The sequence below is a fragment of the Carcharodon carcharias genome, chromosome 20, assembly GCF_017639515.1.
Source record: "Carcharodon carcharias isolate sCarCar2 chromosome 20, sCarCar2.pri, whole genome shotgun sequence".
NCBI classification, from domain to species: Eukaryota; Metazoa; Chordata; class Chondrichthyes; order Lamniformes; family Lamnidae; genus Carcharodon; species Carcharodon carcharias.
In genome coordinates, this window is record NC_054486.1 from 33,498,947 (window position 1) to 33,517,733 (window position 18,787).

At 47.2% G+C, this 18,787-nt stretch overlaps 1 protein-coding gene across 1 annotated transcript in view; it reads left to right on the forward strand.

Annotated features, from left to right (window-relative positions):
- The window catches only part of heatr4 (HEAT repeat containing 4), an 84,681-nt gene that overhangs the window by 48,844 nt on the left and 17,050 nt on the right, over positions 1 to 18,787 (forward strand). Inside the window, exons 7-9 of the mRNA XM_041214168.1 lie at positions 1,139 to 1,263; positions 5,946 to 6,071; positions 7,399 to 7,517. Coding sequence (XP_041070102.1) covers positions 1,139 to 1,263; positions 5,946 to 6,071; positions 7,399 to 7,517 — 370 coding nt within the window. The remainder of the gene's footprint in view (positions 1 to 1,138; positions 1,264 to 5,945; positions 6,072 to 7,398; positions 7,518 to 18,787) is intronic.

Genomic DNA, 18,787 nt, shown 5'->3' on the forward strand with positions numbered 1-18,787 from the left:
TGTCAACTCTCACTGAGCTCCTTATACCATCTCCCACCCCCCCAATCTCACTCTGCTCCTACTCTCGTTGCTGCTGTCTCAGGTCTCAGGTATCAGCTAATTGTACCCCTGCCAGTCTCACTCTGCTCTTGTTCTCGGTGTTGCTGTGACAGGCCTTAGGTACTGCTCTTTATATGCTCACTGGTCTTGCTCTGCTTCTGGTCTCACTGCTGCTTCTGAAGTGTAGTCACTCTTCAAATATGGCAAACATAGCAGCCAATAGCAGTCATAGCAGATCATCTATTTTCTTGACATATCGGTTGAGGGATAAATGTTGGCCAGGAGACTGGGAATGACTCCCCTGGTGTTCCTCGAGCAGTGCTATGCAATCTTCTACTGGAACATGAGAGAGACTACTTCGGTTTAATTTCTCATCCAAAAGATGACACTTCCAACAGTGCAGCACTCCCTCAAATCTGCACTGGGGCGTCTGACTAGATTTTGCACTCAAATCTCTGGGGTAGGACTTGGACCAACAACCTTCTGAATTGAGACATGACTTCTACAACTGAATCACAGCTGACGTAAGTCTTTTAATTTGTTCAATTCCTTCCGACTACTGGTTTAGTGTCAGGGTACGCCAGATGGTGCAGAAGAATATAGAATCATAATGGCACTGGAGGAGACCATTTGGCCCATCGAGTCCATGCTGGTTCTCCGTAGAACAATCCAATCAGTCCCAATCCCCCTGCTGTATCCCCATAGCTGTTCAAGTTCATTTTCCTCAATTACCCAGCCAATTTCCTTTTGAAATCATTCATTATCTTTGCTTCCATTACCCTCATAGGTAGCGAGTTCCACCTTTTATCACCCATTGCATAAGAATGTTTTTCTTCACATCCCCTCTGCATCACTTGCTCCAGGCCTTAAATCTGTGTCCCCTGACCCTTGTGCCATCAGCTAATAGGAACAGCTTATCTTTGTCTCCTTATCTAAACCTGTCATAATTTTCTACACCTCTATCAAACCTCCCTTCAACCTCCTTTTCTCCAAGGTGAATATGAAGCAGCAAGGCTCCACATTTGATCTCTGGTCGGTGTTGGGTGAGCTGAGCTCAGGCGAGGACCTCAAAGGTTATTTGTTACTTTTTGTCTTACAGGAAATGTAGCTGATTGTTGGATTGCAGCACAAAGCCTGGCTCTTAATGGCGATGGCAGCTATCCCGTAGTCAACAGAATCATCCAGCATCTCTTCGACACACCAGAACCAGAGACTTTGAAGCAAGTCTGTCTCATCCTGGGTCCACTCAGTGAGAGGACAGTATGTGAGCTGTAATATCATAGAGCAGCAAACATCTAGCGCAAACAATGTACACTTGCCTACTCAGAACAGGCCAGCGGGCCTCACTTCCCCATGCACAGAATTTGTGAGCTCTTCAAAGCTTCCTGAAATAGAATCAGAGACAAGAAAGGCTTCCTTCGCAGTGAGGGAGTGTTAGTTTTGGAGTGATGGCAAGAGGAGGAAATGTAGATGTGCAACTGAGTATTAATTCTAGAGACAGCAACCGGACAACGATTAAATCTGCAACTGAGAGTATTAGTTCTGGAGAAAGTTACAGGACAGAATGTAAACTTATAACTACATATTCTGCAAGAACAGTAACAAGAAGAAGGATGGATGTACAACAGGGTATTATTATTACAGAGGCAGGTATAGGATTGGGGGGACGGTAGACCTGCAACTGAGAGTATTAATTCAGGACAGATATTAACAAGAGGAAGGGTGAACAAGGACTGAGAGCATTAATTTTGTGTGGTACAGAGCTATACTGACAATGAATGTCCAAGTTTGGTCTACAGTCTGTGTTGTGATACTTACATTTTACAGCACATAAACAGGTCTTTCGGACCAACTGGTTTATGCCAGTGTTCACACTGTGTGTGAGTATTCTCCCATTCCTCTTCAGCTAATCCTTCTATTCCCTTCTCCCTCTCATGCTTATCTAGCTTTTCCTTAAATTATAGAACCATAGAAAAGTTACAGCACAGAAGGAGACCATTCGGCCCATCTTGTCCATGCCAGCCCGAGGACACCCAGGTGCCCTTTCTAATCCCACTTTCCTGCACCCGGCCCATAGCCCTGCAGCTTTCAGCACTTTAGGTGCAGATCCAGGTACTTTTTAAAAGAGTTTAAAGTTTCTGCCTCTACCACCAACTTGGGCAGCGAATTCCAGACACCCACTACCCTCTGCGTAAAAAAGTTCTTCCTCATGTTCCCCCTACACATTCTGCCACTTATCTTGAATCTATGTCCCCTGGTTCTAGAATTCTCCACCAAGGGAAACAATTTTATCCTGCCCACTCTATCTATTCGCCTCATAGTTTTGTACATCTCAATCAAGTCACCTCTCAGCCTTCTTTGTTCTAAGGAAAATAACCCCAACCTATCCAATCTCTCCTCGTAGCTACACTTTTCTAACCCTGGCAACATTCTTGTAAACCTCATTAATGCTATTAGCCAGAACTATTGTCTGTAGTATCACATTACGCACATTTAACCACTCTCACAGTAAATAAGTTTTGCCAAATTCCATATTGGATTTATTAGTAATTATCTTATATTTTTGATTTCTACCTTTTTGGTCTCTCCCACAAGTGGAATCTTTTTTTTCAAGTCTGTCCTGGCAAACTCTTATCTTAGTATGTGGCCCCTTTGTTCTTCTTACCAAAATATACCACGTCCAATTACCTATATTGATATTCATTTGTCAGTTAATACCCATTTGCATGTTTATTAATGTTTTATGTTAATTATATCCCCCAATTTGATGTCATCTGCAAATTTACAAATGTCACTTCCATCTCCCGAGTCTAAATCGTTGATGTAAATTGTGAACAACAGTGGTCCCAGAACCAATTCCTATGGAACACCACCTCCCACCTACTGCCAGTCTTATTAACCCACTCTCTGGCCAGAATTTTTTGAGGTGATGGTGGCCCCACCCACTGACTGTAAAGTTGGGGGTGAGTCCACCTCCACTGGGCTGAGAGCCATGACCAGATTTAAAGATCATCAGGCTACTAACTGCCTGAGGTTGTGGCTTCCGCCTCATGTTGGAGGATATCCTGCCTCCAAGATTTTCTGGCCAATTAGAGGGAAAGCAGTCAGTCCCCAATGGGAGCCATGGTGGAGGCCGGTTAATGATCTAAGTTGGAGCGAGGGGGAGGCCATGATCAGGAGGCCAGGTTGGGGGTGACAATGGAAATTGTCGGCAGGGTGCTGAACAGGAGACCCCCACCCTTCACCCCCGCCCTTCCATTAGCTTTTGGCTTAGCACCCTCTAACCTTCCTTCAAAAACCTCATAACTGTGGACTTCTCAGCTGAAGCTTGGACCTTATTACGTTCATGATCAGTGATTTAAAAATCAGGAACATCCCTGGTTCCTAATGGCCTCTACAGTCCTTGTCGTTTACTTGGTCAGACACAGACTGCTTTCTACTATTCTGCTTCCAGGCTAACTGCCTTTCACTATGAGGGTTACTGTAGGTTTCTTCCTCTAGCTGCAAACTAAGCAAATCTTCCGGCCTCTTTTCCCTTCATGAACTCTGAATTCAAACTGAGCGTGAATTCCCACCTGCATTCCAAATGGTGAATGATAAAGTTAGTACTTTCTCTGCTTATTGTGCAAGCCTGGCTAACATGTGTCTCTTTTGCTCCCTCGACTCTGAAAGCTGCCGACTATACAAGACTACCGCTGCAGCTGCTTGTTTTTGAGAGAGAAATACACAAATAAACACCACACAAAAGGGCAGTTCCCTGCAACCTACTTCCATGGCAACACGGCATACTGGGATGTTCCAAACAGAAACTTATACCAATGATCTTTTACCTTCAAAAATAATCCTTTGATTCAGGGGTTTGCATGAATAAGTTATATCCCCAGTGAAGTTAATGCCCTCTTTCCCAGACTTGCTGGTTCCATCAAGGAACCTCCCCCTTGTTTACAAAGGTGTTTTTAGTTTCTTTAATCTGGGAACTATATGAATAATTTAAATCCCTTGTTAAAATAACTGTAGATCTGCTGTCCCTACCAAACTCAGGGATGGGCCATCCATTGTTTAAGGTTTCTCACTTCCAGTCCTGATTTTATTGTCGAAACACAGGTTACCCTTGGAACTGTAATTACCCCAGGCCTGTTTACAGATACTCAACCAAGTGTTTCCATTTATCTATATTTAAAACTTCAATTCCTAAACTCAAAGGGCAGGATTTTCTCTAGGTTGGGCAGGCATGGCAGGCAGGCCTGGGAGCGGCTGCAAAATGGACCGCTGCCTGTGATTGGGCCCCGACCGTGAGTTCACACTGGCTGGGCAATTAACGGCCAATCAGCGTGAAATGCGCACTGGAAACCTCAGCGCTGCTGGGGTGGGGGGGAGGGCTAGCGCTAAAGTCTGCGCATGCGCAGGGAGCGAGCACTGAAAGCTCCCTGAAGGCACAGAGCTGCCTTGGGGACCTGAAGAATTTTACAAACAAACATAAAGATTTTAAAAATAAGGGAAACATCTCCCCACATGTGACTCAATCACATGAACAGGGACATCTTAAAAATGATGTTTAAAAATCATTTTAAAATTACTGTTGAAAACTTCAACCCGCCTGGCCTATTCGCCCACCTGCCAATCGCAAGGTTGGACAGCCAGCGGAAAATACAAATTACTTGCTTAAGGGCCTTTTTGGCCACTTAATTAGCACGCCCGCCAATCGAAATATCATGCGTATGTGCGATGACATCAGGACGCTCACCCGACGTCTTCACACACTATTTTACTCCTGATCGGGTTAGGTGCAGGCCCACCCACAGGACATAAAATTCTGCCCAAAGTTATTTTACAAAACATATAAAATTAGATATTTGCAATGCATCAAAATGTCTGGAAATCATGAGTCAAGAGATCAGGTGCCCTGGAAAGGGTTTATAAGAATTAAGGTTGATCTTAGGTTACTTTTATTCTATAAACTTAACAACTGTGCAAAATAGTTCCAGATTCCCGCCAATGCTGAACTTGTCACCGCCCATGAGCTAAGGTTGCCACCGTCTGAAAAGTCTCTGTTCATAACTTTAGTACAATTCTCAACTTACAATAATAAATTAAGATTGCCTCCCCACCAGCCACCACCACCACAGGATCACAGGGAAATTAAAATGGGACAGGCCTTCTCTCTGCTGGCTGCTGCCCTTGAAGACATTCTCTGCTTCCCCAGGTCTCCTCCTGGCCTCAATACTGGGTTTCTATCTGCCCTCCTTTATTTCCTTTTTCTGCTTATCTCTCCTCTTGGTCCCAGAGGATATTGAACTTGTCGGACTTGCGGACTCATTGTCCAGCATAACTGCTCCTCCAATCACAGGTTTCCTCCCTCCTGCCCTTGCTGTTTGTCAAGCCATAGATAAGGTCTCTGGAGGAGCAGCAAGAGCAGGAGGGAGGGAACCTTCAATTAGAGAAGTTAGAGCAGCCAGCCTGGGAAGGACAGAACCTGTGATTGGAGGAGCAGCTAGTCACAAATTCTGTCTTTCCTATGCTCACTTCTCCTCTGATCAATCTCTGCATTATTTTCCAGCTCTCACTGAGAATCTTGCATCTGAAATTGTTCAGCCATAATGTAAGCTAATACGAACTTGAATTTCTTGAATTTTTCGCCCCCATCTTTGATTTTTCACAGACCATTTGTAAGGTTTCGAGGACGAATTCGCCTGCCGCCTCCATGCATTTTGAACTCTATATCAGAAACTCCCAAGGATGGTATATTATAGGTTAGATACAGAGTAAAGCTCCCTCTACACTGTCGCAATCAAACACTCCCATGTCAGGAACCGCATGGGTTAGATACAAAATAAAGCTCCACTGTCCTACCAAACGCTCCAGCACATTTCTTGTTGACATTTGCTTGCTGCTTGTATTTGGTAAAGCTGCTCTCTGTTTACAACCAGACTCTGGTGCACTTCATACTGGCAAAGCACCTGAACAGTCGCAATTGGAAAGAAAAGGTGCTGGCATGTAAGGTCCTCTCCTGCCTGCGCGGATCACTTAACAAGGTAGGTCTGTGTTCAGTTTGTAAAGTTAATTGCATATTCTAGCTCCCTATTGGGGCAGGATTTGAATACTTTCTTTCTGTTTGTATCATCCCAATAAGATCTTGAAGATGATCAGAACCTTGAACAGGCATGAAACCAGCCTGCAATGACTGCAGTACCTAAAGATCAGTCTGCCATTTTGAAGAAAGGTCCCCACAATGTAAATGTTTTTGTACATTCTTTATTATCATTCAGGCATCAATCCCAGAATGAGAACCTGTCAAGCAGCCTGGTAATCCATGAGTGATTCAAACTTAAAACATGATCCATCTCAGGGCATCTCTCTCTCCTCAGAACAGCAGCGTGTTTTATTGGGTTTTATCATCCCTTGTAAATCTTGAAATATCTCAACGTTCATAGCTCTAACCGCACCATCAGCAGCTTATGGCCGAGACACCACGACTGTCTGTTTATTCCCAACTAAGTTGTAAACCTGAATCACATAAATCTTTCAAGTTGCTAACAGCAGAGATGGGTTTGTCCAGACTCAATTCAGTTCTCATTGCAACACAAGAGTGGGTCTCTTGTAGAACGGCATCATATCATCGTTCACACAGCTCAGTTGGGCAAGGCTAAGGCATATTTACACCTACTGTTGAGGAGCAGTGAGGAAAACAGTCCCTGTTGTGAGAGAGGGGAGAGAAGGGAAAGGATGGGCACAGCCTTCGACCACTTGAGCTCTAATGATATTTAATTGATTGAAGAGGGAGTCTCACTCCTTCGAAACTCTGCCAAGGGAAACAAACTTCAGACTGACACTTTTCTCCTATTGCCTGTCTTATTGTCGGCAGGATGAGTTACCTGGAGGGGTGGACAGGACAATGCCCTGAGCCCCATTCTGTTCCCCTAGAAGAATATGTGAAAGGTGAGACGTTAAAGATGTAGGGCAGGAAGAAACTTATGTAGAGCATAAATATCATCATAGACCTATGGACCAAATGGCCTGTCTCAATGCTGTACTTTCTATGTAATCTTTTCCATTTAATTTATATTCCCTGCACCACCTCCCTCTCCACAACCACCCCCCCACCCACCCAACCCCCCACACCATTTATTCCCCATCACTTTATATTCCCTTTTCAGTTTATATTCCCCTAACCTAATTATACTGCATAAATGAGATTTGTCCCTTGCCTGGCCACCTTCCCATTCATCCAGGTGTGTATTTGGGTTTCTGGTTCCTAGTATTTGAAAACCACTTTCAGTTTATTTTTATATATTCTCGTGATCTTTGGAGGCATTAGCTCCAGTAGAATAAAATGCTTTTATCACCTTTTTGATGCCTCAGGATCTGACACACAAGATTGTATACCTGATGTGGAATGACTGGAACAGCAATGTCCGCCAGGCAGCAACACACTCACTAGGAGCCTTAGGACTGGGGAAGGAAGCTCATGATGAACTCAGGTAAGACAAATAATGGGGGAGCATGTAGCAGTGAAGTGTTCCTCAGCCTTTGAATGGATAGAGAGCCTGTGTGTATACCCTGTCCAAAATGCTGTGATCTGTGACCTGCATCTCTCCCGTTGTGGTTCCACCACTGAATGAGTCTCGAATCTCTTTTAGTGCCTGGTTCTTTCGAACTATCTGTCAGGTCTGCAATCTGTTGGGTTGGTGGCACCAGTTGCTCCCATAAGTGAGCCCACATGTTTTTTTTGAAAAATATACTTTATTCATAAAATATCTGGAAGAACATTCCAAAACATTTCAAAATCACCATCACAAAAGTACAATCAGATTCAACTTTTACACATGGATCACAAGGTGCATCAATACAATCAATGAATATTACAATAATTTCAATGTGGTCAATGCAGACAACGGTATTGGAGTTATCAACATACATCATGTTGCAGTCTGAGGTTCTTCAATACAATTATAATACATTTAGTATTCAATGCATACATTCATTTTGAGCTGTACAGCCCGAGGGACTCTCAGCAGTTCCCAGCCCCTCGGTGCACTATGGCAGAAAGGTCTTAGACAGCGACCTTTCCTCATTGTGCCTTTGCAGCAGCTGCCCCAAGCTTTAGTGTGTCCCTCAGCACGTAGTCCTGGATCTTGGAATGTGCCAGTCTGCAACCCTCGGTCGGGGACAACTCTTTGCGCTGGAAGACCAACAAGTTTCGGGCAGACCAAAGAGCATCTTTCACCGAGCTGATGATCCTCCAGCTGCAGCTGATGTTTGTCTCGGTGTGTGTCCCTCGGAACAGCCCGTAGAGCACAGAGTCCTGTGTCACAGAACTGCTCAGGATGACCTTGACAGAAACCACAGCATCTCTCTCCAGACCTTCTTTGCAAAAGGCACAATCCATAAGGAGGTGAACAACGGTCTTGTCCCCACCACAGCCACCTCGAGGGCAACGTGCAGAGGGCGTGAGACTCCTGGCCTGTTGGAAGGATCTGACGGGGAGGGTCTTTCTCACCACCAGCCAAGCTACATCTTGGTGCTTATTGTAAAGTTCTGGCGATGAGGCATTCTGCCAAATTACTTTGACAGTCTGCTTGGGGAACAATCCCACAGGATCCACCCTCTCCTTTTCCTGCAGGGCCTCCAAGACGTTATGTGCTGACCACTGCCTGATAGACTTGTGGTCAAAGGTGTTTCTCTGCATAAATTTTTCCACGAGGGACAGGTGGTACGGCATGGTCCAACTACTTGGAGCGTTGCGCAGCAGCGTGGCCAGATCCATCCTTCGCAACACTGGGGACAGGTAGAACCTCAGCACATAGTGATACTTGGTGTTTACGCACCAAGGGTCTACGGACAGCTTGATGCAGCCGCACACAAAGCCATCAGACTGAGGGCGATAAAAACAAAAAACTGCGGATGCTGGAAATCCAAAACAAAAAGCAGAAATACCTGGAAAAACTCAGCAGGTCTGGTAGCATCGGCGGAGAAGAACAAAGTTGATGTTTCGAGTCCTCTTGACCCTTCAACAGAACTAAGTAAAAATAGGAGAGGGGTGAAATATAAGCTGGTTTAAGGTGGGTGGGGCGGGGGGGGGGTGGGGGGGGGGGAGTGGGTGGGGGGAAGGGGGTGTGGTTGTAGGGACAAGCAGGCAGTGATAGGAGCAGATAACCAAAAGATGTCACAGACAAAAGAACAAAGAGGTGTTGAAGGTGGTGATATTATCTAAAAGAATGGGCTAATTAAGAATGGATAGCAGGACATGCAAGGTACAGATAGCTCTAGTGGGGTTGGAGTGAAATTAGACTAAAAGGGCATAAAAGGTATAGATTTAAAAATAATGGAAATAGGTAGGAAAAGAAAAATCTATATAAATTATTGGAGAAAACAAAAGTGAGGGGGAAGAAACGAAAAGGGGGTGGGGATGGAGGAGGGAGTTCAAGATCTAAAGTTGTTGAATTCAATATTCAGTCCGGAAGGCTGGAAAGTGCCTAGTCAGAAGATGAGGTGCTGTTCCTCCAGTTTGCGTTGAGATTCACTGGAACAATACAGTAAGCCAAGGACAGACATGTGGGCAAGAGAGCAGGGTGGAGTGTTAAAATGTCAAACGACAGGGAGGTCTGGGTCATTCTTGCGGATAGACCAAAGGTGTTCTGCAAAGCGGTCGCCCAGTCTGCGCGTGGTCTCTCCAATGTAGAGGAAACCGCATTGGGAGCAACGAATGCAGTAGACTAAGTTGGGGGAAATGCAAGTGAAATGCTGCTTCACTTGAAAGGAGTGTTTGGGCCCATGGACGGTGAGGAAAAAGGAAGTGAAGGGGCAGGTGTTGCATATTTTCCATATGCATGGGGAGGTGCCGTAGGTGGGGTTGAGGAGTGGGGGGTGATGGAGAAGTGGACCAGGGTGTCACGGAGGGAATGATCCCTACGGAATGCCACCAGGGGCCCCAGCTATGCCTGTCTCTTTATGGGCTATGTGGAACATTCCTTGTTACAGTCCTACTCTGGACCCTCCCACAACTCTTTCTCCGGTACATCGATGATTACTTCGGTACTGCTTCATGCTCTCGTCGGGACCTAGAAAAATTTATTAATTTTGCTTCCAATCTCCACCCCTCCATCATTTTCACATGGTCCATCTCTGACACTTCCCTTCCCATCCTTGACCTGTCTGCCTCAATTTCTGGTGATAGACTGCCCACCAATATCCATTACAAGCCTACCGACTCCCACAGCTACCTTGACTACAGCTCCTCACACCCCACTTCCTGTAGGGACTCCATCCCATTCTCCAGGTTCCTTCGCCTCCTTTGCATCTGTTCTGATGATGCTACCTTCAAAAACAGTTCCTCTGACATGTCCTTCTTCTTCCTTGACCGAGGTTTTCCACCCACGGTCGTTGACAGGGCCCTCAACCGTTTCCAGCCCATCACCCGCGCATCCACCCTCACGCCTTCTCCTCCCTCCCAGAAACACGATAGGGTCCCCCTTGTTCTCACTTATCACTCCACCAGCCTCCGTATTCAAAGGATCATCCTCCGCCATTTCCGCCAACTCCAGCATGATGCCACCACCAAACACATCTTCCCATCACACACACACACACTCCCCTCCCCACCCCCCCCCCCCCGGTGGCATTTTGTAGGGATCATTCTGTCCATGACACCCTGGTCCCCTCCTCCATCACCCCCTATTCCTCAACTCTACGGCACCTCCCCATGCATACGCCAAAGATGCAACACCTGCCCTTTCACTTCCTCTCTCCTCACCGTCCAAGGGCCCAAACACTCCTTTCAAGTGAAGCAGCATTTCACTAGCATTTCCCCCAAGTTAGTCTATTGCATTTGTTGCTCCCAATGCGGTTTCCTCTACATTGGAGAGACCAAACACAGACTGGGTGACCGCTTTGCAGAACACCTTTGGTCTGTCCGCAAGAATGACCCAAACCTCCCTGTCGCTTGCCATTTTAACACTCCATCCTGCTCTCTTGCCCACATGTCTGTCCTTGGCTTACTGTATTGTTCCAGCGAATCTCAACGCAAACTGGAGGAACAGTACCTCATCTTCCAACTAGGCACTTTCCAGCCTTCCGGACTGAATATTGAATTCAACAACTTTAGATCTTGAACTCCCTCCTCCATTCCCACCCCCTTTCCGTTTCTTCCCCCTCCCTTTTGTTTTTTCTAATAATTTATATAGATTTTTCTTTTCCCTCCTTTTTCCATTATTTTTAAATTTATACCTTTTATGCCCTTTTAGTCTTATTTCACCCCACCTCACTAGAGCTATCTGTACCTTGCATGTCCTGCTATCCATTCTTAATTTGCACATTCTTTTAGATAATATCACCACCTTCAACACCTCTTTGTTCTTTTGTCTGTGACATCTTTTGGTTATCTGCTCCTATCACTGCTTGCTTGTCCCTACAACCACCACCACCACCCCCCCACTTCTCCCCCAACACCTCACCTTAAACCAGCTTATATTTCACCCCTCTCCTATTTTTACTTAATTCTGTTGAAGGGTCAAGAGGATTCGAAATGTCAACTTTGTTCTTCTCCACCGATGCTGCCGGACCTGCTGAGTTTTTCCAGGTATTTCTGTTTTTGTCTGAGGGCGATGTTGGGCACATTCTTCCCCCCTTATCTAGAGGCTTGTACATCGCGTCCCTGCAGACACGATCCATTTTCGACCTCCAGATAAAGCAAAAGATAGCTCGGGTGATCGCCATCGCGCAGGAGTCTGGAATGGGCCAGACCTGCATCACGTACAGCAACATCGAGAGTGCCTCGCATCTGATGACCAGGCTACCCGCAATGGAGAGGGGGCGTCGCTCCCACATGCCCAGTTTTCTTTGCACCGTGGACAGTCACTCCTTACAGTTTCTAACACATGCCCCGGTCCCTCCGAACCATATCCCCAGCACCTTCAGGCCGTCAGCCCTGACGGTGAAGGGCACAAAGGATCGGTCAGCCCAGTTCCCAAAGAACATGGCCTCGCTCTTCCCACGATTTACCTTGGCTCCCGAGGCCAGTTCGAACTGGTCGCAGATGTGGATCAGTCTGTGCACCGACAGCGGATCTGAGCAGAAGATGGCGACATTCTCCATGTACAGGGATGCTTTGACCTGAGTGCCTCCACTGCCTGGGATCGTCACTCCTCTTATACCCGGATCCTTGCTGATGGACTCAGCAAAGGGTTCTATGCAACACACAAACAGGACAGGGGAGAGAGAGCAGCCCTGCCTGATTCCAGATTTAATAGGAAAGCTATCTGATTCCCACCCATTGAGACTGCACTACTGATAGTGTAGAGCAGTTGGATCCAATTGCAAATTCCCTCCCCAAACCCCAAATGAGCCCACATTGCACACAATTTGGAGTAACTTGTTATCAATACATTTGATAGTGTAACCCAGGAAATGGAACAGTACCATTCCTTTGATACACAAATTGGATGGTGTGACTTGGATTCTTCTTTGAATTGCTGCTGGTTATAGATTTGGGGCAGTAAACACAGTAAAATTTGTTCTTAAAACTGCACCAGAATTCTGGCCACCAGTTCCCTTTAAGGCTCGCCAGATATCCTCTCTGCGACATTTAAATGAGATCAATGGGATATTGCTACCCTAAAAAACCATCCCAACCAATTCTTACTGCCATATTAGTTATGGGAGGAGCTGCTGCAAGCTATTCCTGAGGCAGATAGCACACTGAGAAGGTCAGGTTATGTGCTGTTGTTTGAATTTATATAACGAATTTCAAGATCCCAGGAAGTCGAGAAGCGCTTCTGCTATAGGGTTGATCTGCCAGGAGACTTTTCTTAGTGGACACATTTAACTTTATTTACAAGACAACAGCAGCAACTACACGTGTGCATCAAACTCTATAACTAAAGAAGCACTCACTCCTGGAGGTTCCCTGCACTGCTAACCCATTGGTTTACACAGATCATGTGATCTTACAGCACTGTATTATTATTAAAGCTAAAGTCCTACATTTATCAGAACTATAATTACTACATTCCTCCCCCTTTAACTTTTCCGTACATTTTGTATTTACAAGGATATTTATCTCATGACATTACAATATTTGCACAGGTCATGAAATTACAAGTTCAGCCTTTCAGGTGGTTTCCTGATCCATGCAGAATGTCGTAGCTCCACGACTTCATATTCTTTTGCAGGAACCATATTCTCTGGAACTGAATTAACATCAGGTAACTCATTAGGCACATGCAATTCAGTGTCTTCCATTTCGACATAGACATTGGGCATGTGTGTCCTTGGTTGCTTGGTCCTTTCAACAGGAACCACTGGTTCAGCAATGGTTACAACTGAACATTATTTTGTTTGTTCCCTTTCTCTTAAACGATTCATATGCTTATGGGTGATCCGGCCCACCACTTCCAAGTAGTACAACAATGGGCCGGTCACAGAACTTACTTTACCAGGTAACCACTTCGGTCCTCCACCAAAATCCTTTACACATACTGCTTCTCCAACGGTAAATTGTCACTCACCACTATTCAAATCATGAGTCGCTTTTTGGTTCCCTTAAGTTTTCTCAACGTTTCCCCTCTAAATTGGTAAGTATCAGGCTTAGTCTTGTTTGAAGACGGTGCCTCATCAGTAATTCTGCATCAGCTTTCTACATGTCTTCTTTCTGCCACACAGTTTAGTCTTGGCTTTTTTTTGAACTTCACTGTCGGCCAGACTTCTCTTAGATGCAATCTCAACTTGTCTTAGTTCAGTAGTTGAGCTACTCATGAATTTATTATCAACTCACATCTTGGAAAGTTCTACAATTTTTGCTTTCAAAGCCTCTTTAGCTTCATTCAGACGATTCTTAAGCTCTTCTGTCTGCTTGTATCTGTTGGCTTCCTCCTGGAACCTTGAACATTGCTGCGTCTTCTCTGCCTTCAGTTTGTTCAGAGTGACTTTAAATTCTTCCTATTTCTCTTTGTAATTTTTCAGAGGTACAAGCTTTGACCGGAGGGATCCTTGTAGTGTGTGAAGGTCTTTCAACAGGTTTTCCTTTTCTTTGTGAAGCTCACTCACTTCATCTTGAATTCTGTAATTCAGCAGAGTCACCTCAGGTTTCTTCTGCTGTTCTTCCATGTCGTTGGGTGGAATTTTCCCAGATTTGCATGAAGTGCGGTAGCGGGCAGTTAAAGTGGCCTTGGTAGCGGGTTTTCATGCCTTATTGTCCCAAACCTGCCTCATTATTTATGCATTCCTGGGAAACACGCTGTTTCCATGGTGGGTGGGCTCTCATTCGCCCTCCTGCCATCACCCTGCCGTTGCATCACACTGGCCATCATGTTTAAAGGCAGCCGCCAGGACACTGCTCATTGCTACCAGCTCACCACCGCTGCCCGGGAGGCATGGCCAGCAAAGGAAAAAAGACTGCAGCACCCCCTCCCCAGCCCGGTTTAATGACGGATCCCTCGGGTGAATGCTGGATGCGTTGGAGGCCTAGCAAGATGTCCTGTACCCTTGCTCCGGCCGCAGGATGGACAGTAATGTGACCAATCTGGCTTGGGAGTTGGGGGCAGTGGTGGTCAGCGCCAATACCCTTCAGACAGGGACAGCCACCCAGTGCCACAAGAATGATCTCTGTTCCACCAGGGTGAGTCACTCTTTTCATTACTCTCAACTGACACAATCACAAACCCAGCACACATCCACAGGGCCCTAACTCGCTGCCAGTTCAAGGGACATCACCATTCACTTTTTCACACACCCAGTTTTTCCTCAGTTTGTCCATGGGACCACTCACCACCCACACAGGCCAGACACATCTATCATCTGGCCCGGCAGGCGTCCTGTTTACATTTTCTCCATCTCTATCCTTGCAGGACCAGCTGGCACACGACAAAAGAGAGAGGTCGCAGACTGGTGGCGGAATGCCTGAAATCAAGGTCAAAACAGACTTTGAAAACAGAGCCATTGAGCTGGCTGACCATGATTTGGACGGGTCCTGTGCTGACAGTGAGGTCGGCACTGCTCCACCAAGTGAGGTTCCAGCAGTGCAACATCCATCAGGCTTTCATGCCATGTGAGCGATGTGTCCTCTTTCACTGGCCACTGTCATGCACTAATAATCTCCCCTTGCTTTCGCAGGTACATCTGCCAAACAGCTGACCGAGTCACTGACCCAGGGCCTTCAACCAAGCCCGGAAGAAACCTCTGAAGGGGAATCTGAAGGCACCTTCCTTGAAGCGCACACCCACACCCTCCACCAGCGCAGAGACACACACATCGGTGGGAACCTAGCTCTAGAATAGACATGGGATCACACACTGGTGGCACAGTGGACATTCTGATCCACAGCAGGCAGTGGCAGGGACTTCCCAGGTCCCTGGCATTCAGAGGGCTGCTGGAGGCCAGGAACCTGTTGAGTCTGACTCAGCTGACAAGCCTCTGGACTCGGTCATGTCACTGTTGCTGGAGCTGCAAAGGCAAGCTAGGGAACATCAGGAAGGGATGTCCGCTGCACTCCTCAGATTGTAAGCCACAATGGAGGAATCCGTCCATCTTTAGGCTGAGGTGATAGTGCCAGCTTTGCAATGGACCGCAGTCAACGCTGATGGGATGGCGGCCACCATGGAGATCTTGGTCCAGGACATTGTTTCTGCACTGCTGCGAGGGCTTAACTCCATCACTGATGCCATAGTTGGCCTCCAACAGTGTGTACACGAGAGGGGTGCCGGGCAACTTGATCTCACTCCAGCAACCCATTCCCCTCATGGAGTCAGCCAGGGGCCCTCAGGCACCCATAGGGAGAAGGATCAGCATGTCCAAACCCCAGTATCATCCACCCAGGTGACTCCAGCCCATCTGAATCCCCTCTTCCTGTGACCTCCTCAGCTTCAGGTTCACAGGGCGAGGAGGGTGCCATTGCCACTTAGCAGGACCCCGAAAATAGGCTGAGGCCCTCCAGAGGATGCCCCCAAAGTCACCACAGATAGGGTGTCATAGTCAGCAGGCTGCTTCCACCTCTACTGTAGATGTCCGGGGAGCACCAAGACGTAGTGGCAGGGTTAGGGCAGTTAAGGAAAAGTAGTTGCACAGCCTGGGCATGGGTGTTGGTCACTTGTACATGCTGTTCACTATTGTCAATAAACTCCCAAGAATATCTCCCTGCCTGTGGCTCCTTGTTCTGATGAGCAGTGTTCTTGTCACTCGGACGTGAAACCTTTTTGCACAAGATAAAAGGCAGGTGTCTCAGTCCAAGACCTCTTCCCCATGTTCTGTGCAGCCTTCAGACCACAGTGATGGTCCAGCCTTGCACTCCCTGGAAACATTACTGATGCCTGCTCCTCGGCGGTGCTGGTCATTGCTGCTAGAATGTAGTGGGCAGGTGCGACAGAGTTCTCGCATTCTCTCTGTGTGCTCTCAGGACACTTAAAATGGGGCTGGACCCCATCGCACCAACATCTGAGACTATTGATACTGTGCACCAGCTCCTGAAGGGCTCAGGTGATGAAGACTGACACAGCATCGGATGCGTCTAAAGTTTCATGGCTGAGTCTCTAAGAGATGGCCTTGATCATGGAGTGCAAGTGAGCTACCCTCAGCGAGACAGGAGTCAGCCATTCACGGAAGATCCACGGAGTGTCCTCACTGCATGATGTCATTATCCTCCTGCGATCGAGCGACTATTAGGGCCTCCACTGCATCTCCATGACAGAAGCATTCTCACAGAGGCTTTTGGCACTGCCATAAGACAGGCTGGAGTCAAACATTCATAACTGTGATGTGAGGATCTATGGGGACGCCTCACTGCATGTCGTCATCATCCTCCACAAATCTGGCAGCTATGAGGGCCTCCCAAGTACACCTGCCTCCTTTAGCCAGTGCGAGAGCCTTATCCTCATCGTTGTCACCACCGAGGACCTCCTCACCCTCATCCCTGCTGTCGTCCTCATCTGAGGAGACATCCAGCTCCTCCATCTCCTCCTCAGCCAGCTTGTCTCCCCATTGGTGTGCCAGGCTGTAAAGGGCGGAGCAGACGACAATGATGTGTAACACTCTCTGTGGACTATATTGCAGGGCACCGCAAGATCAGTCCAGGCACCGGAACTATATCTTCAGCATCCCAATGGTTTGCTCCATCAAGTTGTGGGCTGCAGCAAGAGCTTTATTATACCATCGCTCTGCTGCAGCCTGAGGCCAATACAGAGGTGTCATCAGCCACAGCCTCTGCAGGTAGGCCTTGTCGCTGAGGAGCCATCCCTGCAGCCTCTGTGGCCCTAGAAGACTGAAGGGATCTGTGAGTGACTGAGGATGTAGGCGTCTTGCACATTCCCTGGAAACTGTGCGAATACCTGGAGGATGTGCTTCTGGTGGTTACCTACTACCTGCACATTCAGTGAATGAAGCCCTTGCGGTTGATGTAGTCCACCGTGTGTAGCAACAGAGACCAGAGAGTCACATGGGTGCAGCCGATTGCAGCCTGCACCTGTGGGAATCCTGAGATCTGAGCAAATCCATAGGCCCTTGCATCCTGGCTGTCCCAGTCCCGGGCAAAATGTGTACCCTTGAGAAGGTGGCATCCATGACCTCATGGATGCATTTGTGGGTGGTGGCTTGTGAGATCCCATAGAGGTCACCTGTGGAGCCCTGAAAGGAGCCACTAGCATAGAAATTGAGCACCATGGTCACTTTCACAGCCACTGGCAGTGGAGGCCCTTCATATCCCCTTGGCACCAAGTCCTGCAGTAAGTGGCAGATGTGAGATACCAGGTCCCTAAACATGCGCAGCCTTTGGCGAAACTGGTTCTTGGTCATCTGCAGGAATGACAGGCAGCGTCTATAGACCCTGGGTGTCACTAGGCGCCAACCAGCCACAGGTCACTGTCGCTCCTGGGCAGCCTGTGTAGGAGCCCCAGCAGCCCCTTCTTCCTGAAGTTGCTGCTCCTGCCTTTGCGCGGCCTGGAGCCTCAGTCGCTTTCTCCTCCGTCTTCTTTGCTCTCTGTAGGCCATCAGGCATACAGCTAGGTCACCAGGATCCATGATCCAGATGTGGTCTTCCTGCAACATGAAAGAGAGAGAGAGATAGTGTTAGCATGAGTGTACTTAGCATCCTTTTCTGGCCCTGTGTGACCGCCTCTTAATGCTGCCGGCTGTTTCCTGCTTCGTGGCAGGGTCCCGGCTTTTCGCGCTGACTGTTCCCGCCCAACTAGGAGAACGGGGCCAATTTGCGCCCCTTGATTCGCTCGTGAATCTCTTACAGCGCTTTCCATCACAAGCGCTATTTCTAATGCTTTCTTAAAATCAAGATTCACTTCAGCCAGCAATCTTTGCTGAATAGGCTGCAAGCCACATACCAAATGATCCCTGAGCACATCATTCATGGTTTCACCAAAATCACAATATTCAGTTGTTTTGATTTCATCACGTAGGCATCAATGGTCTCCCCCGGGGCCCTATTCTGTGCATTAAACCTGAACCTCTGCTTTGTGACTGAGGGCTTGGGTTGAAAATGTCTCTTAATGAAGTTTACTAATTCACTGAAAATCTTAGAATCTGGGACACTGGGGGCCATCAAGCTTTGAATTAAAGTGTAGGTCTTGCTTCCACAAATACTCAGGAGAATCGTTCTCCTCTTTTCCTCCCCCGTGATTTTGTTGGCTTGAAAGAAGAATGCAAGACGTTCTATATATTGAGACCAGTCATTTGTAGCTGGTTCAAAGGGATCGATTCTGCCAAACTGTTGCATCTCGGATAAATATATCTTCTTTTCTTTTTAATGAACTTGATA